Genomic DNA, 23,930 nt, shown 5'->3' on the forward strand with positions numbered 1-23,930 from the left:
GCCCGTGCGCCCGCCCGCGGGGAGGGGCCTTCACCCCGGCCGCGCCATGGCGCCGCCGAGCGCTCCGTGTCCTCCCTGCTGTGTCACCTCTGCCGTGCCCTCTCTGTCCTGCCCCTGTGCCATGTGCCCTCTGCCCTGTCCCCTCTGCCCTGCGCGGCCTTCCGAACCTGGGCAGCGACAAGCGGGGCCTGTCCTGGTACCTCGGCAGCCCGGCGCTGGCTGAGCAGAGCCCCCGGAGGTACGGAATTTTGTGATGATGTTGGGTGTGAAGGAAACTGGCCGTGTTTGCGCATGTGACGATTCTCACAACATCGTCAAAAGTGCAAGGCGAGGTTGTGAAGCGGAGCATAATGAAAGTGTATCTGTTAAACGGTAAAAGTCCGGTCTTGATTCGTTCAAAAGAAAAATCAGACCAAAATGAACTTGCTTACTAAGTACTGTGTTTGGTTTCCAGAATTTTTTTAAAATTTTATATATATATGCTAGATGCTTCACAGATTAACTGAATTGGAACCACATTAAAATTGTTTTAATTTTTGTAATGAAAACTCTGATTGATGTTGTGTGAAATCCCTCAGAAAATAGTAATATTTGGCTTCAGGGCCAAAGTTAAATGTAAAGGAGGACCAGAAATGGAAAGAGAACCAAGAGACTTTCAGAACAGACATAAAGACACATATTCTACTGGTTTTGTTGGTTTTTTTTTTTTTTTTTTTAAATTTTTTTTTTATTTTATTTGCAGCCTCAGCATTTAATATTAATGTGTACTTAACTAATGAAATTGGTGGGAAAAGTTCTTCACAGAAAAAGTAAGTCAAACAAAAGAGGGAGCTCTTTGTACATCTGTCCAGCATTTTCCTATTTAGGATTTCTTTACCAGGACCCTGATTCAGCAAAATAATTTCTGTGTAGGAATATACTTAAATGCTTTTCTAAATAGCAAACCTTGTTGAGAGTGTGTGTGTGTTTGTTAAGAGAAGGAATTCATACCCTTACTTTAATTATTTTGGTGACTGATGGTGTCTTTACGCGACAGAGTCATGCTGATGTGGGGTTTTTACAAGTCTGGAAGATGAAGAAAAGTCAATGAAAATGTAAAAATTGTTATTGTCTGACCGTGGTGAATTATAGAAGAAATAGCATCACAACAACTGTGTTGTGTGAACATATGCAATTTATTTAGCAGGATAATTTAGAGAAATAAAGTGAAATAGATATTGAGAGTATTTGTCATTAGAATACAGTGAAAAATGTTCTAAAGCTATTGATCATTTTCATACAACTGGCTGGAGCTATGTGAGTTTTGTGTTGAGGGTACCAATCCACAAATCAAATTCTACTGCTTCAAAAATAATTTGTGCACACTTTTTGTGAACAGCTCTTGCTGAATATGAAGGTATTATGTATAGCCTGATGTTTTCTTTATGACAGCAAGAAGTCTAACTTTGTATCTGCAACATGGTTTTGTAGAATTAAATCTATGAGTATAAGGTATTGTCTTTTTATATATTTATATAAAATGTATGTGTATAAGAATACAGATACACATAGAGTGTGTGATACTGTGTAGAGTGAAACTCTACTTGGTGTTGAGAGTTTGTAGGATACCTGAAATATATATATACATACACAGAGATCTTAAGATGTAAAGATGCTTTTGATTTAAGTTGAAGATTTAAGTTTCAAAATTCCTTTGTTGTTTGTGACTCGCTGCTGTTAAATTAATAAAACTTAAGAGCTACAAAAATTGCCCCAGGCTAGATGATCAGATGATGTATATTAACTAGATATGACTTGTCTTGAGTTTGTAGCTGCAAAAGCAAAACTACCAAGCAGCTTTATTATTTGGGTAATTGTTGCATTACAACAAATCTCATGGTCATAGCCAATTTGTTGATTAATAGATGGGCTGAGGTCTACTTCTGCAATAAGCCTAAGGAATCAAGTGCCAAGCCAGGCAGCCTGCTGAGGGTTTCTGGTGACTTAGACCTTGAGATGATGTAAGTTCTTTAAAGCAGGCTGGCTGCTATTCTTTCTGTGAAGTTCACATATTTCTGTGAAGTTCACTTGCCAGTGCAGTCATTTTCCAACCACTGCTTCCAGTGTCATTATCCCTTTTAGCTAAATAAACAACAGCAACTGAAATGCAATGTGAAAAGTGGAAAAAAGCCCAAGATTACAAGAAAAAAAAATTAATATCTGCTTTTATTAGAGACCTTTGCAGTGGACTTGTGCCTGTAAAATTCTCTTCCCACAGGCTTTGAAAAAATGTGGTATTCAGAGGGTGTTAAGAACTTTCAAAATACATTCCTTGAAGATTTGTACTGATTGTTACTATGTTATGTAACAGCTGATTGTGGAAAAGGACTATTTTGCATAGGTGATATGAAGGAAGCATTTAATTTTCTGAGCTTCAGATATTGTACCGTGAAATGAGACCCCTTGTCACATAGTGGCTAATCCAGTCATAATAGCTGGCAACTTGTGTGTACACACCCGGGTGACCAGCCTCCCCACAGTTCTCACCCCAGCTCACAATGCCCCAGACATAGGCCACGTTTTCTGCATCAAAGCAGACCAGGGGGCCTCCTGAATCACCTTTACAACTGTCTGTGGAGCCATCGTAAGTACCTGGAGGAAATAAAAAGCAAAAGTAAGTTAAGGTACAAGCTAGCACACAAGGCAGAGCTCAGGAGATTTTTCAGGTCTGTGTCACTTCCTGACAGGTGTTTGCCTAATGGTCAGCAGTAAAGAAGATTCTGAACCTCTTCAAGTCTCTTACTTCTCATTTCAAGTGCAGGGTCTCTCTTTATATTTGTGGCTGGCCCAAATTCTCATTTGCTTTTTCATCGGTCTTGTTTTACGCAGTGCAATAGAGAAGAATTCAGCCACATTCCCTACTGTAAAAAGTACCCCATAAAAATGGAACAAGGAATAAAGATGTGTGCACTGATTCCTTTGGAAGTGAAGATACCATAATGTGTGTATGCCTCTGTGTCTGCCTTTGGTGTCCTCTCTACCCAGTAATCCATCATCCAGTTTCATCTGTTCAATTCTCTTTACCAGCTTTATCAAAACGGGTAGGCAGATACAAGAAGGAGAGCAGATGAATCCTGGGATGGGAGGGAGAGCAACTGTCTCTAAGTGCCCCCACTGCACAGTTGGTCTTGGTGAGGACCCTTAGCAATGCCAGGTAGCAGCCCTGAGGCACAGGTGTGCAGGATCACATGCTTCATGCTTCAGTGTTCACAAACCTACTCATTTGCAGGTCAGCAAACACAGTGTTCTTGGAAAAAAATGAATCAAGATGGATGTGATATAAACAGAAATGCTGCTACAGAGCTAGGATATGATGTCTGGTTTTTTCCTATATACTTAGTAAAAGTTTATTAATTTCTAACACCCTTACTACACTTTCCTGCTTGGCTGACTCCTAGTATGAAGGAGCCCTTACAAAGCATGAGTCCCCAAGCTTTTAAAATGTAACCTCTTTCTTGAATCTGTACCTTACTGAGAAAGAGTTATGTGAACTTTTCAGAGTTAGGATTACTAATCCTATAGAACAAGATTTTTATTGTCTTTAATCGCTTTAATTAATACTTGCTTGTATTACTAACTCCTGTGAATACCAGCCCTTAATTTTAATGTTTTTATTTGCATCAGGGAGGGGATGTTAACCCCAGATATCCCCCTTCTGAATGTGTCTCATATGGTACTCATATGGTATGTCATTTTCCCCTCATGGTAAAGTATGATCACTTGAAATATATTGAAGAAAAGGGATATAAGTTACAAAACTGGTGCACTAAATAAACCCAGTATCTTACAGATGACATCCTGAATTTATCACAAATTATTTCGCTTTTATATCTGGTTTTAATTTTCTTGTTGAGTTTGTTTAAAGATTGCCTTTACTTTTTGATTTAATAAACAGTTGAAACCATCTGCCCTGTGAGTTGAATACTCACTGCTCTTTTAGTTATTTATTTGGCAACACTTTTTGTCACTTGAGAGGCAAAAAAAGTGTATTCAAAATCCTCATTTTAATACCAGGAGTGACAACCAGTTTCCTGGACAGACTAGTCTAAGTTTGAAAAGTTAATTGTATTTTTCTGGCGTGCAGTGCGGTAGAGGCAAATGTCTAAGCAGATGAATAGATGTATTCTAGTCAACAGGGCTGTGTGCTCTAGGACACACATTTGCTTAAATATGTTGCTGAATCAGAATCAAATACAGTCAAGTTAGGATGTTCAGTAGGCTGTAAAGTGTTTGTGTATTTAGAAAACATACCTCAAATTACATGCAAAAATTTGCCCAAATAATCATAGAAACTTGTCATGCTGTCATCCGAACTCTGTTTACAAATAGGTGTATAGTGGTGGATGCCACAGGCTCCAGTGGCTGGCATTTAGCCAATAGTGATATTGTGATAGTTCATTTATTGTATCTCTTAAGTCTAGAAGATTCCCAGCCAGTAGGTCTGGCTGAACTGAGAGCTTGATGGTAGAGAAATTATAGTAAGAAAATTGATGCTTACCTGCACATGCCATTTTTTTAAAAAATCGTCCTGGATACAATTCAGAACAATTGTTAAATAAATTAACATTTCCCCACTTGAGGATAAATTGTTTTGTGTAACCTAGGAAAAAAAAAAATCAAAATTTAAAATAAGAAGTACATATTAGAAACATTTAGTATAATATTTTGAAAGTTAGTTATTTACTTATTTACAGAATATTTTCTTCAGTATTATAAACCAGAAACCTTAAACTGCCACTAATTTTTACCCCATATGAATTACAGTGCATTGGCCATATATTTCAAAATAAAAACAGAGTGGTTTAATTGCAGTGTAAACTACAATACTTTCATTTTGTGAAAGTATTCATTTCATCCTTTCTATTTCCTTGTATTCCTCAGGGTTTTTTTCCTGTGTTTTCCATATGAAGGTTTCCAGGCACTTGGAAATGGGTACATTGTTTTTTTGTGAACTGGACATGTGGCTGTGATTCATCCTTATTACCTTTTTTAAACTCTGCTCTATCTTTATGGAGCAGTTACTGAAGATATGAGTGAGTTATGTATTCACAAGTCTAAAGAGATGCTCTGTTTTGTTGTGTCTGTTTGCTAACAATTCCCAGCTTTGCATTTGCTGGGTGGATGCTACTGAGTATGGAGAGGAGAAACCTTACAACCAGTATGTGGTAGCTCTAGCACCAGGCTGTAGCACTGTGATACAAAACAAATGCTTCCCAAATCTTTGAAAGCATGATTATATTTGGCTTATCTGTCTCTGTGCAAGGTTCTCTGGGCTGAACCCAAGCATGACAGAGACAGGACATGCTGAGTTTCATGACTGCTGGCTGTAGCTCAAATCCTTTTGGGAAGGGGACAGAGGACAGCCTGTGACTATGGGCCCCTGGGAGCTACCAAACAACATCTGTTACATGTCCTTAACAGGTCTTCACAGCTCACAGAATTATTAGATGGACAAAAGGAAAATTTCTTACTTCAGGGTAAGTTTTCATCCATATCAATCTACAAAGTGGCTGAAACAGCAGAGGAAGCAGTACAGAAAAGAGAACCCAACAGTGATATCTGAGTGCCAAACCACAGCCTACATTTTCTGTACTCAGCCTCTTCTGAGTGCTTTGGGCACAACTGTTCTTCAGCCTTTTCAAAATGAAAGCTCACCACAATTAGAAAAAGAGTTATATAAATAATACATTCCTGAAGCCAGCACTAAAGCAAGTACCTTTCTCTAATCCCCATCCAGAAACCTTGCATCTGTCACCAGTCTTAAACATGTACTCTGACCAGGGGACACAGGCAGGTATGCTGTTGTCTTCCAGGGAGCATTCTCCATTCCCAGAACCTTTCAGCTCCAGCAGAGCAATGTCATTTTCATACGTTGATGCATTGTAATTTTCATGAATTATCACTTGGTTTAGTTTGAAAGTATTTGTCTCTTTGTCATATGCAATTGTGTTCAACATTCCAACCCAGACAAGGTAGAGATGGACCCGATTTGCCCTGGGAAAAAACAGTGAAATAAACACAAGACTTAAATTTCAAATGCTTTAAAGCTGTAAACTGTTGCATTTTATCAAAGTTTCTGTAAAATAAAAATCTATATGAAATGCATGTATTTTCTTTCTGGACTTAATGCCCAGGTTTTTCTGAAGTGTAGCAAATTCAAGGCAGATGACAACATGCTGAGTACTGCAACTAATACAGAAAATTATGTTAAAGACAGGCTCTGTTTAGCGTTGTGACAAAGAGAAAACAGGTGTTTATGCTGCTCTGATAAAAGAGTGAGCAGATGTGGATGGGACTGGCAAATCTTATATGGTCTGCTCTTGGCTTGTTCTGGGGAATATATAACGCCAGGGACATTCTCTGGGAACAGATCCTGGACTTCCACAAGGTAGAGATGGAGAAGAGAAGAGGTCCCTTGTATTTAAGTTCCAACAGAGTGGATACAATGAACCTTTCCTTCCTGCTGCTATCTGGCTGAAGTACTCCCTGTCTCATAGTTACTTTTTATCTTTCTATTCACTGCCAAAACACTCTGTTTTCTCTGAATCTTCCTCATCATTAATGTGGGTGAGTCAGTGTTTTAAACTGTTCTATTCAACAGACAAATAGAAATTAACAAACATGTAGCTGAGAAGGGCAGTACTATCCAAATCAATTTTTCTGCCTTGCAGAAAGAAAATAATTTCAGAATTGTTTTTACCTGACACAATGAGCAGCAGTCAGAACCCAACAGCCACCAATATAAACCCCTCCACAGTACACTGTTGAACCTTCATTGCTGGTGTCTTTAATTGCCACTTGCCAAGGAAATTCACCCTATTCGATCAACAAACACAAATAATGAGAAATCATTACAATTTTACAAATTTTAGTGCAAAAAGGGGAAAACATCTCTTGCTATCACCTAATCTCCTTGACTATGTCTGACTTTAATAAAAGATGTGCTATTCAGAAGTTGTAAATTGGGCTCCATCAGATATAGAGGATATATAGATGAAAATTCAGTAATTTTATTCAATCTTCTGACTATGTGCAATGTGTCCTTCCCTCCAGCTTTCAGTCATGAAACCCCTTGTAGTCAGAAAAACAGATGGAGGATCTGACCTGGTTTGAATACATTTTTGCTATATTCTGTTTCAAATCTGCAAAATTTAATTCCATTTTGCCAGAATTGTTATTTCTTGCTGTAGTATTAATTGTTTTTTCTGAGTAATTTTCAGTGTCTACTTGTACTTCAATGCTGAATTTTGTAACTCCATATTTTACTTTATAAATTGTGCTTCTCTTTACTTTCATTCAGTGCAATGCCACTACTGCTGCAAACATGACATAAGCATTGTAGCTGATTTTGTTATTTTCATAACTTTAATAGAAGGAAAATAATGCCCATTTAAATCAATGCTGAATGAACTCATATCTGGTAAAGTTGTTTTTTTACCTTTTCAGCAATCTCTCCACCTACAATTCTTTTCCGTCGAGTTAGTGTATGATTCCTAACACCACAGTGCACTTGGGGAAGAAGTGTCTTTATCATTTTTCTTTCTTTAACAAAAAGGAAAAATGTATTTCAGAATTCAGGTATACATTCTTGCTAAAATTTGAGTGCTGTGAATAAGCCAGTAGCTGAAATAGCAGGAAAATCAAAGAACAAAAATGTTGGCATATGTTTTTGCTTTCAAAATTGCTTGTGTCTGTCATCACATTACTTCTCCCCATTTTCCAATGCTCTTTGCATTCAGGCAAATAATTTTAAGGCTGTTCCCGTAGATTTGCTGAGAGTTCACCAGTTGCCAAAACAAGCAGATGCAGGTCCTCGGCTAGGATTAATTATTATGGCATTCTTGAAATCAGTGAAAAGTGAGACAAACAGTAAGTCCCAGAGTGTATATTAGGAAATCACAAAGTCAGAATATCTGAGTGTTCTAGATCTGAGCAGCTGGCTAGTAGCTAGAAAGTCACTAATAAGAGGGTATGCTGTTGATTTTGGAGGGCTAATTACACTTACCTTTATCCATACTGTCATTTTCAGCACCTTCTTTTTTGCCTGTAGTATTAACAAAATATTTGAATTATCGGCAGACATTTAATTGAATATATGTTTGTGTGCTGAGATCATGGAACACATTTTAAACGCATAAGGGCATACTGTTCACACGGAGAACAATACTCTCCAGCCTGGTGCCTGCTCTTTCCTTTCCTGCCAGGCACCGTTTGGCTGCCTCAGCCTACAAATGACCAACAGCCAGCAGATACTTGTTCATAACTACACAACATCTACTCGCTCTCCAAGCCTAGGGAGCCCTTCTGCCAGGGAACCCTGAGAAACGGAAACTTTTTTTTCTTGTGATCTCTGGGGACATGTCCCATTCTCCTCCACCAGAAACAACCAAAATGTCTCCTCCTGCCCCGTTGGCCTTTTGAAACTTTCTAAAACTCAAAGGAGCATTGAGTAACAGGTTTTTATTTGGTTTTAGATTATGCTGTTGGGTACTGTGGGCCTCCTTTAACACGGTAAGGGAGGATATTCAACATGAGAGGTAAATTAAACGCTTGCTGAATCTGGTGTGTCAGCTTTTATTCAAAGTGCCCATTGAATTCAGTCTCTAAATGGGGGCGGAGCATTTTGTCTGTTCTCATGTCACTGGCAATAATGTTTACATTTAGAGTTCAGTTTACCTGTATGAATTACCATGTACCAATAGTTTTTACTTTTTTGGCCTTAGACTTTGTCTCTTTTGAGAGCAAGGAAAACATTCTAATTTTCAAACAAAACATGATTTTTCAACAGAGAGAGGAACAGCACAGAAGAATTACTATACTGACAAACTAGTTGAATTCCTCATTTGTGAGGAAAGTATTCCTGCTCGTCGTCTCTACACTTTCTTAGGGGATACCAGTTTGATAGCTGGTCACATAAACAAAAGACATAATCTGCCTTAAGCTTCCCAAAACATCATCTATTTCTTCCTTCCTTTAGTGTTCTTGTCATGCCTTTCCAGAAAGAAAGGAAAGAAAATTCTATGACCTTTTCTTTCTACTATGTGTAACATAACATTGGGAACACTGATTCTTGCATAATAAATAAAATAGTAACATGCATTGTGTAGTCTCTAGTTAAAATTGAGCTGAATGAAAGAAACAAAATAATCTTTCAGAAGAAAACCTGCACAGGTAGCTCCAGCTTCATCCTCTCCTGTGAGGCAGTCAATTTCTTTGTTGCAGACACTCTTATTTGGAATACAGATATTTGACCGACAGTGGAAACTGTTTTCTCTGCACTCTGTAACACAGGAGAATTACAAATATAAATCACAGGATGATTTGGTTCAGCAAGCTCATGCTGTCAGAGAGCTTTTTATAATGTAAACCAAATGTATATCCATGTTACAGGGGACCTGTTCATAAAGAGATTACAAAAGTAGGCTATGTACATGTAAACAAAATGAATACTTGGCTTTCCTCACTTTAAATTCTTGAAGTTATAAGATTTGAAAAATGTGGATCTCTGTTACCAATGCAGTACTGTACTGCTAGACCTGGTGTCACTCCATACCAGTTTCATCCATAACGTGTCCACACTCAACCTCAGCCAAAAGATCTCCAATTTTGCCAGCATTACTGATCAGCTTAAATGAGGAACTGATGGTGCTTGTGCCAAATTCCACCCCCCCCAAATCAGAGACCAAGCTGATTTTTGGTTGAATGAACTAAATGCCTAAATGCAGGGTTAGGAATCAAGAGTCCTGACAGGAAAACACTGGATGAAATAACTTACATCTTCTAAAATTCTTGGTTATGTGAAAAGGTATTATGAACCTGAGAACCCCCTTCCTTTTAAATTTTGTGATCCTGTTGAATGTTATCAAAAGCAAAGCAGTGCTTGAATTCATGGCAGGGTTTTTGAGCTAATTAAAAATTTTATGTCAATCTACTATTTAAGATATTTGTCTTTAATAGAAAATAAGGTAGTTCTCTAAAAGTATCCAGATATCCCAAGATGATCCAAAGACCACTGAACTCAGTTGAAATACTTATTTTGATTTCAGGAAGCATTGTTTTTGGCCCTTTCAGCTGAAACAGCATTATTTTTGTCATGTGGAATCCAAATACATGTCCACTAAATATATGAAATCACAGTTTGTTTGTTTTTTTTCTAAAATTACTGTGACCGTGTTTCCACAGTTACCCAATGAAAATGACTTACAAATGTAACACTACAAAATTAAGATTATGAAGGGATAATGATAGGATTTGTAATCCACATTAGCATTTGGCACCTGAAACTCAAATTTTGAAAGTATTCTCCTGCATTCAAGTCATGCTAGATCCATTCCTCATTTCTAATCAATTTTTACAGCTGGAATTGCAGATGCTAAAGGAATGACTGCTCATGAACAAGCAGAGTGCCAGGAAATCATCACAGATGTTCCACAGATGATCTTGCATTAGTAATAAATTTAAGGGAGATCTTACTTTGGTTTAAAGGTTATTCATTGGACAACCAGTGTCTTTGCTTAATTACTCTTGATTTTTTCCAAGTAAAAGTACATCTATCAGGACTAATTTTTTGTATCAATGTTTAACAGCCTCCTACATGATCTCATTGTATTTTCTCATTCTCTGAAGAAATCCAGGTTCTCAAGAGATCACTTGTCTTTTTCAAAATGGTATTTCATGCCTGCTTTTTTGCACTTGCCTATGTATAAATTAGGGTCTGATTTGTTTAATGTAGTGACTTAATGGAAAAGAGAATTTAGCTGTTACATCACTGTAAACATTCTTTGTGGGTGGATTTCTGCTGAAATTATTTTAAAACACCTGACAAAGTAAATTGTTACCTCTACAGCACAGTTCATCACTCAGGTCTCCACAGTCATTGATCCCATCACAGGTTTTATTCAGAGAAATGCACTTCTTGTTGACACAGTGAAACTCCCCATCTGAACAAGCTGTGCAGCAAGATGAAAATGAAGTTAGTGTGGAATTGACTGTAGGTTCATAATTGCCCAGGGAAATACTCTGCCTGCATATTTGATTCTGTCAGCAGTTTGGCCTATCAGCAGTAGGTATGCTGGGGCCCAGTCATGTAAATAGGAATAATTTTTTATTGCTTTGGTCACCTTTTCATCAGGGTTTCAGTGTGACCACTCATTTTCTTCCTCCTAATTTGCCAGTAGCCTGGCAAAAGGGAATTTAATTTCTTCTAATGAAATGACTGGCGAGGACTAAACCAGAAATGATCAATTCAAACTCACTATAAATGATTCAATGATGGATTAGGATGATGGAGGTTCCTCCTCTAGAAAGAACTTATCAAGAGTCTGTGAATAACTGCTTTTGTAAGAAAAAACTGAGATGATTCATAGCACTTTCAGTCAGCAGCATCTCAGGCTGATGCTCGCCAGTGCCAAAGAAAGCTCCCAACAGAGAATGAAAAGCTGTTAGAATTCTGAACAAGGCTTTAATTCCCCCTTTACAGTGAGAAACTGAGGAGTCCTGAAAGGCTGCAGGAGACACCAGCAGATTCACACTGTAGTCATGCTTGTCTGGCTGTGCTAGTGGTGTGCTAACTGATGTCCCTCAAAGAGTGAGCACCACATTGTCACCTGTCTCCTCACCAGGAGGTAAGGTCTCCTCTAAGCCAGGAGAGGTAAGATTCGTGGGATATGATATACCTTGGTACCCTTGGAAGAGATGGTGCAACAAACAGAACCATGGGTGAAATAAATTTCCTTTGGTGAAATATCTGTAAAAATACTTCGGGAGCAGCAGTGATTTTTCAAACTTGAAAACTCAAGACTATCTTGACTCCAGATTGCCTCAATTGTCTTAAAGTCTGCAAAATGATGATTTAAAATAATCAAAAGGTTTCAGTGCAGGTTTTCTGTGGCTGAGAGTTCAGCAAACTGGATTCTCATTATTTAAAATATACTTAAAATATGAAAACACCAAATAGATATTAAACTAAAAAGATCTACTTACCTCTGAGATTTTCATGGCACTGCAGACTAACCAGTCCCTCATTACTATCTCTTGATTTCATCTCTATGTGACATTCAGCAAGACTTGCCTCTAGGCCCCTGCAACTTATTTGCAGACAGTTTAATGAATTTAGGGCAGATTCTTTGATGCTGGAAGTGGCTTGGTAATATTCAGCACCTCTGTGAAGATAATAACAACAAATGATATAATTTCACAATGGATTGTCCACTGCTTTTATTGTTTAGAATTTATACAGTTTTCCTCAGTGTCAAAGAATTTTGGTCATGGCTAAGAAAAAGAGCAGACTAGCAACTGGAGTTGTCTAGGGGTAAACAGGAAATGTTTACTTTGGAAGAAGTGCTAATTTTTGTAGGCTGCTACGTAGAACTGTCCCCAAATGCATATGTAGGTCTATGAAAGCCACTGTGTATCACAATGGATAGAAAAGTCTCTTTATGTAGCAAAACTTGTAAGCTCAGATCTGTGGCAAGCACATTTCTCTCACAGGATTTTTCATAAAGGTGCACAGAGAGAAATTAAAGAGAAAACAATTTCTATTTCTGCTCCTTGTTTTTCTCTTGTGGAATGTGTTTGGAGAATTGTTTACCCAGAGTGAGCGCTTGGTTGGATCATGGTGGATTGTTTGGGCCTGACGGCCAGTCGGATCCACCTGTGTCTGGACTCTCGCAAGAAGGTCACGAGCTGTGAGTAGTTAGATATGGTAGCTAGAGAAAGTAGCATGTACTTTTTAGTATCTTCCTTTATATAGTATATTAATGTACTTTAGCATAGTTATAATAAATCATTCAGCCTTCTGAACTGGAGTCAGACATCATCGTTCTTCCCATTGGGTTCGCCGGCATCTACAACACATGTCTCTGTGGACATGGGTGAGCCATAACTTGGGAACCATCCTGCATGGGGTCAGCTATCCTTGGTCCCATCCAAACCACTGAATGTTGAGGAAGCTCAGGCCACTGCTAGGCTGGGATTGATAAACTTTGCATTTCTTGGTTTTACCTGAGCAGTATTCTCCTAACAGTGTATGTATCCCCTACCTTGAAGAAATATGGATCGAGTAAATAAATAACTAGGGAGACTTTCAATGAGACTCCAGGACTGAATGCTCTGTCCAGGGCAAACCCTTCTCTGCTATCTGAAGATATGCTGATCAGGACTGGAAAACACTTGCTTCTCACCTAGAGAGGCACTGCAATAGCAGTTTTAGTTTTTTGGGGACTTTTTTTAGATTTTTTTTCTGGTAAGGTTAGGAAGGCAACGCTACCTAAGTTATATTACATGTACAGGTGTAAAATTATTATGTACAGGATACAGAGTACTTTATGAGGAGCTGAATATGCAACTTGGGTTATCATTGTGGTCACAGGAAAAAGATCAAACTGTGTGTGACTTCAGCCATCCCTGGGGCCAGAGCAAGCAGTGGCACCTGGGGTGAAGGAAAAAAAACCCATGTTCTGCTTCTTGTTAGTGTGGCTAATGCAAGTGGAAAACAGAGCTGTACCCTGCTGTCAGCTGTCCTGAGAAACCTTTCTTGGCTCACCAATCATTGCTCAGAGCTACTTGGAGGTGGTCCATCCATGCATTTTCCCTAACACAGGCCTGAGAGGACACCTCCACATTGGTCTTCATCTTTATTTTAAAGCAAAGCAGTTATGGTTTGTAAAGTTGTAGCCTGTAACAGAACACAGAAATCTGTGTTTTGGCTTTCACTCTCAGGTGTCAGTTTAAGAGGTTTTATCAGAATATCGTAGCCAATACATCGTTCATGAGTTTTCTGTCTTAACTGTTGGCTGTGATTGACACTTATGTAAGCATCACTACTTTTTCAGATCCCCTGCAGTTATCCGGAGATAAATTTCCCAAACTTACAATTCAAAGCCAAGGTGCCTGCAAGCCACATTTGCTTCATTCATAGTCCATTCACTAGCACACACAAAACTGTCATCCTTACGATTCACAGGTTTTACTCGAAGCAAACTTGAATCTCCATGATCCAGAGAGACTGAAAATGTTTCTTAAAGAATAAAAAAGAAAGAAATGAAGAAAATCCTCAAACAAAATCATATTATATAGATGTATCTAGTGGAAAGACAGCACAGAAACAAATCAGGACTAATTTTGTATTTACAGCCAAAGTTCATATGGAAAGAACAGTAGATTGGGAATCAGAAGGTTCAGGTATTATTCCTGAATTAGTTCTGGGGGTTGACTTTGTGTCTTTGAGCCTGCTAATTTCTCAGAATATGACAGTTTAAGGACAAATGAGGCTAATGGGTCCATAAGAGTATTTGAAGATCTACCAAGAACAGGTTGCATTTTAGTATAATGACCTTCTTTAGGGGATTTTTGATAACCAACCATTAATACTTGAAGTGAGAGGGCCACATCCTACTTCTATTACCTGTGTTGCAAAATGCCTGCAGCAGTCTGTGTAGCAAAACCAGCAGCAGGGTGACCTGGGCCTCTCAATCACTTTATTTTTTATGAAAATCAGCAGATACTGCCCATTTTCAATGACATTTCATTTTCTGTTTCATGTTGTTACTAGTGCAAGAAAATGAACAGACTTTCTGTAAATAGTGTAAGCATCTCCTCAGCCACCCCTGATGGATAAATTTTGGAAAAGGAGGTGTGAATACCTTCAGGCTTGCATGTTCCCTTGTGCAGAAACTTTGCCTGGGGTCGCTGACACTCATAGCTCTTCAGCTGACAGTAAGTACGGAAGGTCTTTCCACTGGTAGAACAAACTGCAGAGCCATTCTTTGGGCACTGGTAGGGAAGCTTGCAAAGGCATTTTCCCTCCACACATCGTTCCCATGGGTGGCAAAAAACTTTCTTACAGGACTTGTGGGTGTATTGGTTGCCCAAGCATTCTTCTATGAGGAAGTTGTCTTGCTCAGCTGGCTGGGCAGGCTTAACCTGTTGAAAGTGGTTTTCTGCTTCATTAGATGCTGCATTCTGCAAGGCACACAAAAAATAATTTAAATAAAAGCAAGATTAGGGACTGCACCAAGAGTTTTGCAGATCACTGACCTCAGCAAAGTGTCCATTTATAAGCCTTTTCCTATCTAATCAATAGTTCCTAAATACCATTTATAGAGTTTGTTCCCTTGTCTTTGGCCAACTCATCTTTCTCGGTTTTTCTGAACCCTTTTTTTTTTTCTTTTTAGATTATTTACCTGGTGTGATCTTCACTCTTACTGATCTCCCACAAACTTTATACCCTTTACTTTTCAAACATCAGCTGAAGTGCACAGCGGAGTATAAACATTTTTAAAGGCATTGGTTTATAACACATCCCAGCAATTGGACTGCAAGCAGATTAAAACAGAAAGGAATTTAAGCACTAGAGAAAGAGAAGAATAGCAATTTGTTTGGTTTTTTTTCTAAGATTTGTTTTATTGGCCTGGTTGACTTTGATTTTAAATATCATGTGTAAATATTTATGAACTACTTACTAGCAAATGAATCTATAATTAATGATTTGTTTTGCAGAGTCCACGTGACAGTCAAGTAAAAAGTACCTCAAGTACCTTAACAAGTATCTGAAAGCAATTTGAAAATCAAGTGCTCATCCTTATCAGCATTTTTCCTGTGTCTTGGACTGCAGTGGGTTTGCAGTGTGGCTGCTTCCATCACTGCACTGCAGGTACAGATTGTGACCCTCCCTCTGATGGTCTCTGGGTGAGTGACACCTTGTTTGTGCAGTTCTCTGCTGACTTCTGTGTGCTGCCTGAGTGCTTGTGCTTACTAAGATCTGTGGGTAGGATGAATTTTTGAACATGGAAAATATATATGGATGGCTTCTGTGTAAAAATGGGAGAAAAACATTAGTCCTCAAATGTAATTTATCAGCTTTGACTGTGTCAACTGGATCAATAGAGCTGAAGTTTAAAGTTCTCATGAAGAAATCCTGCCCACAGTAAAGTCAGGGAGGATGTAGCTGGGGCAGAATGCAATCCAATACCTCTCTTTTTCATGGCTGTATAATCTTATTAAATTCTTCCTGCTGTTCTTGGGCCAGTAGAATCCAAACTGGGAGCCAGATCCGCCTTGGCACAACTCCCATATTGTGCTAGGTGTTCCTCCTCAAGGGGAACAACAGGGGCTGATTTTTATCTCAGAGCTTCTCTGAAAGACTTGGATTGTGCTGAGTGCCCAGCTCAGATTGGCTTTCCTGGACACTGCCCAGAGAAAATCTACAGGAAACCTTCTGGCAGTAGGAGAATACCATGCTGCCATATTACAAGACTGCAATCCCATTTATCAAAAAAGGGAGGTGGGGAAAATTGCAGCACCTTTCTGTGGTCAGCCATGCTTGCAAATTTGGCATAGGATGATGATTAAAATCTTTTCCACACACCTGTTAGCGTAAGCCCCAGGTAGAATCAAAACATTAAAGAGAAATAGAAAACTTCAAACATCCAGGCTGGACTAAAACAAATGTATGAAGCACAAATAATATGAAAGGAACTTAAAAAAAATCAATTGGTTTGGCTTTTATAACAATAAACTGTTTATTAAACGTTACTGCTAACACAATAAAACATATCTTACCTCTGATCCACAAAGACAAAAGAGACACAAGAAAACCAAGCAAATTGGGAGCATTCGCATGATGAAATTTTATCTCCCTTGCTAGACAAATTCCTCTGGCTGGGATTCTTTTGAATGTCAGCTGTTAGATTTGGGTTTAATTTTTAACCATTAGAAAAATATTTTCAAGTGTGTTTAGAAATAAAGTACAGGAGCCTCAACTATTAACCGATAAATCTGATCTCTTGAAAAAATCCTGCCTTAACTGATTTTATGGTAAGTGGATGACGAGATAACAAAAGTAAAGCCCTTGAAGTAAATGATTAAAAGGAAGCGCTTGTTGGGGTTGCACTTTTCTTTGCGCAGAGGAGTCTGATTGATCCATCGCACCGGCTGTCCTGGCTGTAGGCGTTCATGCCTGCCAGGTCAGTGTGCAAGAGGAGTGTTACAGGTCACTGTGCAAGATGAGCGTTACAGGTCAGTGTGCAATATGAGTGTTACAGGTCAGTGTGCAAGAGGAGTGTTACAGGTCACTGTGCAATATGAGCGTTACAGGTCAGTGTGCAATATGAGTGTTACAGGTCAGTGTGCAAGAGGAGTGTTACAGGTCTGTGTGCAAGAGGAGTGTCACAGGTCAGTGTGCAATATGAGCGTTACAGGTCAGTGTGCAAGAGGAGTGTTACAGGTCACTGTGCAATATGAGTGTTACAGGTCACTGTGCAAGAGGAGTGTCACAGGTCAGTGTGCAATATGAGTGTTACAGGTCACTGTGCAATATGAGCGTTACAGGTCAGTGTGCAAGAGGAGTGTCACAGGTCAGTGTGCAATATGAGTGTTACAGGTCACTGTGCAAGAGGAGTGTCACAGGTCTGTGTGCAAGAGGAGTGTCACAGGTCAGTGTGCAATATGAGCGTTACAGGTCAGTGTGCAAGAGGAGTGTCACAGGTCACTGTGCAATATGAGCGTTACAGGTCAGTGTGCAAGAGGAGGAGTGCCTGCCAGGTCACTGTGCAATATGAGTGTCACAGATCAGTGTGCAAGAGGAGTGTCACAGGTCAGTGTGCAAGAGGAGTGTCACAGGTCAGTGTGCAATATGAGTGTCACAGGTCAGCGTGCAAGAGGAGTGTCACAGGTCAGCGTGCAAGAGGAGTGTCACAGGTCAGCGTGCAAGAGGAGTGTCACAGGTCTGTGTGCAATAGGAGTGTCACAGGTCAGCGTGCAAGAGGAGTGTCACAGGTCAGTGTGCAATATGAGCGTTGTTACACGGGCAGGAGTCTCTGGCGCGCCCCCGCCTGCGGCTCGCCCGTCCCTCAGGAGCGCGCGATACCCGCCCCCAGCGCGCGGCAATCGCCGGCACTGCAAGCCCGTTTGCGACGGTGCCCTTTCATTTACGGCATGCAGCCGCGTTTGCGGCAGCGCGGGTGTTTCCGGGGGGCGGCGGCGGCGCGCACGTGCAGGTACGTCCCGCGCGGGAGGGGACGGAGCCGCTGCCGTGTCCGTCTGTCCCTCTGTCTGTCCGTCGTCCCTCAGGGAATGGCCCCGGGAGCCGGGGTTCCCCCGCCCTGGCTGCAGGCCGCGTCCTGAGGGCCCTGTGAGGCGCTGCGGGTGCGCGCCCAGTGCGGCCGAGCCCGAGCAGTGCGGCCTCCCCAGGGAACCTCCCGAGGTTTAACGGGGCCGAGAGGAAGGGTCGGGACCACCCCTGGTACCAACACGGACTGTGAGGGATGGACGGAGGGAGAGCAGCCCTGCCGAGAAGGATTTGTGCTGCTGGTGGTGACAGGATGGACATGACCCAGCAATGGGCACTCAGGGAGCCAAACCTGTCCTGGGCTGCATCCAGAGCAGCGTGGGCAGCAGGGACAGAGAGGGGATTCTGCTCCTCTGCTCTGCTCTGCTCTGCTCTGCTCTGCTCTGCTCTGATCTGGTGAGACCCCACCTGCAGGGCTGCATCCAGGTCTCGGGTTCTCAGCACAGAAGAGACGTGGAGCAGACGCAGAGGAGGCCACGAAGGTGGTCACAGGGCTGGAGCACCTCTCCTCTGCACTCTCTCCTCGGTCTGAGAGTGGGGATTGTTTAGCCTGGAGAAGAGAAGGCTCTAGGAAGATTTTACAGCAGCCTTCCAGTGCTTGACGGGGGCTACAGCAGAGCTCAAGAGGAACTTTTCACAAGGGCACACAGGGATAGAGTAAGAGAAGATAGTTTTAAACTGAAAGAGGGTGGGTTGAGATAGGATATGAGGAAGAAATTCTTTACTGTGAGGGTGGTGAGGCACTGGAACAGGTCGCCTAGAGAAGCTGTGATGCCCCATCCCAGGGAGTGTTCAAGGCCAGGTTGGATGGGGCCCTGAGCAACCTGTGGAAGGTGTCCCTGCACACAGCAGAGGGGGTGGAAGTAGGTGACCCTTAAGATCCCTTCCAACCCGAACTATTCTATGATGTTCTCACTTTGTGCCACTTATGGGGCTGGGGACAGCCTTTATACACATGAGTGAAAAAAGTGCTCATCACTGCTAGTCGCTTTTTGCAGTTGGATGTTGCAGTGGATGACATCTTAGGTGTAAACTTGATTTTTCACTTGTTTTTAGTGAGGATCAAAAATGATGAACCAGTAAATTAACAAACCAGGCTGACAGGAGACAGCAATTCGTACAGCAAATCAAATGTAACACATCTTTTGTATCTTAAATGACTGATTTTTTTGTTCACCATGTAGGAAACAGTAGAGAATGTCTTTTCGTGGAAGAGGAGGTGGAGGAGGAAGAGGAGGTGGCTTCAGCCGTGGAGGAGGTGGCGGTGACAGAGGTGGCTTTAACCGTGGTGGGCGAGGTGGCTTTGGACGGGGAGGTGGAAGAGGAGGCTTCAACAGAGGAGGATATGACCAGGGCCCTCCAGAAAGGGTAGTTTGTAAGTTACATGGAGAAACTTCATTTATTTTATTTAGATTGTCTGCTTCAGCTCTTTAGCTTGTTTCTTCTTTGTTTCAGTGTTGGGAGAGTTCATGCATCCCTGTGAAGATGACATAGTTTGTAAATGTAAAACAGAAGAAAACAAGGTGCCTTATTTCAATGCCCCAGTGTACCTGGATAATAAGGAGCAGATTGGCAAAGTGGATGAAATATTTGGACAGCTGAGAGACTTTGTATCCTTCAAAAAAATGTGTGACTTACAATATTTGTTTTTTAAAAATTGATTGGATATAAAATGGGATTTCTCTAGGATTTTAAAATAGTTCAGGGTTTGGCTACCAGTTATATGTAAGTCTTACTGCAACTGTAGGTTCTTTGTTCACATTAAGTGCCTGTTTTAGAGCTTTTTTGATGTGACAGAATACTTGAAGTCAATCAGAGATTTTCACTCATTAGCAGTACTGATGATGTGTTTTGGATCCATGGTTCAAATTGTTACTTTTTCTGCCTGACCAAATTTTCTGCTGTAGGTTACTAAGCCATAACAGAGTTGGATCAAGGGCTTGGGGTTTTTCGTGCATTAGGGGACCTTGTTCATGCTCCAGCACATTATTTAATTACAAAGTGAGTTTATACTAAGATGTCCTGTTGCTCATTTTCCAGTTTATTACTTAACCTGCCCATAAAAGTGGGATGTGCCAGACATCTCTGGCAAAGACAGCCTGACACAGAGACACTGGGTACATTCTGTTGTCACTGCCAGGTGGACAGAATCCATGACAAAAGCAGGATAGCTGGGGGAGTAAACCTTGTAACATGTCAGTTAAGACTAAGTCTGTGTTGGCTGTTTGAGCACCAGTCACTATAGCTACGTGCATTTTCCTCTCCCACATTAAATGTGAAGTAAAATGTGCAGGTTTAAATCACTTTTAATTGCAATTGTGATGAAATTTAGCTGAATGTATGAAATACTAACCTAGAAAATGTCTGAATGTTCCTTCCATATACTGATCAAAATTACAGTTTTTAGTGTTTTATTACTGCAATGCTCCTTAAAGAAACCAATAGTATTTTTCAGTGAAACTGTCTGAGAACATGAAAGCCTCTTCATTTAAAAAAATGCAAAAGGTAAGTCAATCTCAATAACAAAATTTTACAGAATGTCATCAGTTAGCTAAGTCTAATTTGTCAGCAGATAATAAAAGCTTTATTAAGTTTTTAATAACTTTAAAAGCAGATTGTCCTCTGTAAACATAGGAATTAAGTTCTTTGTCCTTTCCAGTTTTGTGCTTGCCACATTATTCCTTCTCCCTGCCCCACGAGAAGAGATGCAGCAAAATCACATAAATATCACCTGTATTTTAATTCTGGGATTTACTTCTTGTGTGCTTTCTCTATATGGCTTTTTGCAGAGCGTAGTTTGACATAATGGTATAAGACCAAATTGTGGATATTTGTAAAGAGATATTAATGTGCTTCTTAGTCTTGGTATTTTGAAAGCCTAATGGAATTCTCTTCCTGCAGTTTTATATTGATCCAGCAAAGCTGCTACCTCTTCAGAGATTTTTGCCAAGGCCCCCTGGAGAAAAAGGTGCTCCCAGAGGAGGTGGTAGAGGAGGACGTGGTGGTGGACGTGGGGGAGGAAGAGGCGGTGGTAGAGGTAAGGTCACAAGAATGAAAGCTGGAGAATATTGGAGTTATTTGAGATGCCATGGGTTGCTTTGGTCATTTGTTCTGTGGAGTATTTGTGTTTTGTTTTCTAAAGCTGCTGGTGAGTACTTGAATATCAACAGCTACATTGCAAATAAAAATGTTTCTGCATGACTTTATAGAAAAGGCAGTGATAGCTTTCACGTGGCAAGACTGGCTAAATAACAGCTTCAAAGCATAGGGAGGAGAGAGTGCTGATTTTTAACAAAGACAGAAAGCTTTTTGCGCATCACCTGTGATGTACTCTTCAGTTAAAGCTGAAGTTTATCTCTTCTTACATCACAGTTTCTTGTCTCTTTTCCATACCCTGTCCCTTTGCAACAATGCATGAGTGTTTCAAAAGGGTTTGGTTGGTTTGGTTTAATGTTGAGTTGTAATTAATAGATAATAATTACTAATGGTTGTAATGAATTACTGGTTAATATATGTAATTTATTTTTTGCTCTTGTGAAATAAGTCAATTGTTAAGTCTCTTTAGTATTTTGGACATGGTATATCAGATATTAAGCAATACCTAAAATGCTCCAGATGGTCCCTAGAAGAAGCAGGGTAGTAGTAATTGACTTGGTAACTGTCTGGCAATTGACAGTTCCTGTTTTTTTTTTGTTGTTACTCGTTTCATTTCAGAATCTGTCATTGAAATAAATTATTGTACATAACCAAGGATTTACATGCTCCTCAAAGGTTAATTTCTTTCTTTTCTTTAGGAGGATTCGGAGGAGGCAGAGGTGGAGGAAGAGGAGGAGGATTCAGAGGAGGTAGAGGTGGAGGAGGAGGAGGATTCAGAGGAGGAAGAGGTGGTGGAGGAGGCTTTCGGGGTGAGTGTGTGGTTTTTACCTTTCAGTAATAAGAATAGCTCCTGAAAAAATGCTTGTAAATATTAAAAAGCTTTTAGATATTAAAATAATTTAAAGCTTGTAAATATTAAACAGAATATTGTGTTTTTTAATGTCTTATAGATGTTTATAGCTCTATGCAAGAGATTTCTGTGCATCCTGGTAGTTTCAAGCACAGTACTGAAGCACAGTACTCTGCATTTGTTGATGCATGTGTAAAACCATGTTAGTTTTTTGCATATTATGTTATCAACTCATTCAATGTTATGTATAGAATTTGCTTTAAACATAACTAAGATAAGAATTGTTTGATGTATTTTTCTTTTCTCTTAAAATAGGAAGAGGACATTAAAAATGGAACCATGATATCTCCTCATTGTCTCGTCATGTCATCTGCAGAAGCAAAGAACCAAGAAGCAAAGAACAAAATTTTTTGTAAAGGACCTTGAAAATCTTTTTATAGAGAACTTGAAGCTACAAATGACAATTATTTTTACACTTAATGGATGCATGAGGAGAGTGTAGCCGCAGGTGAAGAGCTGAAGACTGCTCAGAATATGTAAATGTTTCTAACTGAGCCACGATTCAATGTTATTCTTAAACTGTTTGTTTCTGACAAGCAGTGCAGTCAATGCTTAACTCCATGTTGGAGTTTGGAGTAAACAATCAGTTGAAATGAGTTTCAAAAGACCCTGCAGGTTCACTGCATGCACATGCTTCAGTGTGAACCTGTGCATGACTGATCCCTGGTTCTCATCCTCCTTTTATATCGAATCTTCTGGGCTGCTCTGAAATGGACATGCCATTTAAACAACCTTTGTGAACCTTTTTTTATAAATTAAATTTCAAACTTTTGTGTTGATATCTTTTTAAATGCACAATTATGTCTAAGAGAGAAGACAGCAGAGTATATTTTGTGAATTTTTCTGTATAAATATTAATGAAAGCCAAAGGCATTAAGACACTCTTAGAAGGTGCTGTCTAATGAACAAGACAAGATTAATACTATACTTCAGTCATCTAATGGTATCTAATTACACTGATATTAAAATGCTAAAGTTTTTTAATTGGCCCTGCATCTCCCCCTTAGCCTGTTTCTCTTGAGATTTTGATGTCCTGGTACTGCACCTCTGTGCTCTGGGTTTGTGTAGAGCTGAGATGAAATAGCTCATCACAGGGCTCCTCTGCACACAATGCTTTCAGTTATGTATTGCTTAGAAAGGCATGACAAAGTCTGCATGAGTCTTCAAATGGATGCATAATGAGGGTTGTTGGAAAGATAGTGACTGTGTCTTGCTAAGGAAGGAGGAAGACCTCCAGGTCTCCCTGGAGGAGTCCAGGGTGCCTCTCTGTTCTGGAACTTTGTAAATAAAATAGGTGAAAATAAAACTTCCCTGGATTTCTTTCAGCTGGAGCCAGGAGTCTGTTTACAGACTCTTCTACCAAGCACTTTTGAAAAGGGGTCTGTAGAATAATGTATGTGCAAGTATTTTGAACATCTTGTTCAGTGTGAAAAAAGTTCCTTTCCAAATTGATTGCATTGTTACACTTTTTAATTGATGAATGCAGTAATAAGCAGTTTAATTATGTTAGCCTTCTGCTTAACAAAGGCAGCAGGTTATTTTTCAGTACCACGATTGGACAGTTACTGCATGTTTTAACAAATGTGACCATTACTTTTAGTAATGTTGAACAAAACTTGAAAGAGTGGAAAAACAAACAGTAAAGAATTCATTTAAATGTGAATAGATGCTGCAAAGGATGATAGATAAAAATGTTCTTCAGATTAAAAAACCAAAACACAGAACATTGAATTTCTGCTAGGTCTGCTTTTGTGAGAAGAAGTTGAGACTACTTTTAAACCCAGGAAATGAGGGATTCCATGTTTTTTCCCTGGTATT

At 39.9% G+C, this 23,930-nt stretch overlaps 2 protein-coding genes across 6 annotated transcripts; one reads left to right on the forward strand and one right to left on the reverse strand.

Moving 5' to 3' along the window:
• The first annotated feature begins 6 nt into the window (after window positions 1-6).
• Window positions 7-23,100, forward strand: GAR1 (GAR1 ribonucleoprotein). 5 transcript variants are annotated; one of them, XM_053975441.1, is made up of 8 exons: window positions 7-238; window positions 15,538-15,691; window positions 19,291-19,481; window positions 19,562-19,716; window positions 20,552-20,611; window positions 21,008-21,143; window positions 21,901-22,011; window positions 22,368-23,100. In XM_053975441.1, the coding sequence occupies exons 3-8, from the start codon at window positions 19,304-19,306 to the stop codon at window positions 22,379-22,381; spliced, it is 654 nt and encodes a 217-aa protein (XP_053831416.1). In that variant the 5' UTR covers window positions 7-238; window positions 15,538-15,691; window positions 19,291-19,303; the 3' UTR covers window positions 22,382-23,100. The 5 variants fall into 5 exon arrangements, with proteins under 5 accessions (XP_053831416.1, XP_053831415.1, XP_053831413.1 ...); XM_053975440.1 differs by lacking the exon at window positions 7-238 and adding an exon at window positions 11,519-11,663; XM_053975438.1 differs by lacking the exon at window positions 7-238 and having other exon boundaries at window positions 15,538-15,726.
• CFI (complement factor I) lies at window positions 2,188-16,702 on the reverse strand. The gene is made up of 12 exons (XM_053975436.1): window positions 16,600-16,702; window positions 14,682-15,000; window positions 13,912-14,056; window positions 12,022-12,200; window positions 10,878-10,988; window positions 9,203-9,319; window positions 8,045-8,083; window positions 7,478-7,581; window positions 6,740-6,855; window positions 5,756-6,033; window positions 4,538-4,639; window positions 2,188-2,631 (listed from the first exon to the last, which is right to left on the reverse strand). Exons 1-12 carry the CDS (start codon window positions 16,657-16,659, stop codon window positions 2,414-2,416), a joined length of 1,788 nt encoding a protein of 595 aa, XP_053831411.1. The 5' UTR covers window positions 16,660-16,702; the 3' UTR covers window positions 2,188-2,413.
• Window positions 23,101-23,930: the final 830 nt, after the last annotated feature.

This window comes from Vidua macroura, chromosome 4 (assembly GCF_024509145.1).
Source record: "Vidua macroura isolate BioBank_ID:100142 chromosome 4, ASM2450914v1, whole genome shotgun sequence".
In the NCBI taxonomy this organism is placed as follows: Eukaryota; Metazoa; Chordata; class Aves; order Passeriformes; family Viduidae; genus Vidua; species Vidua macroura.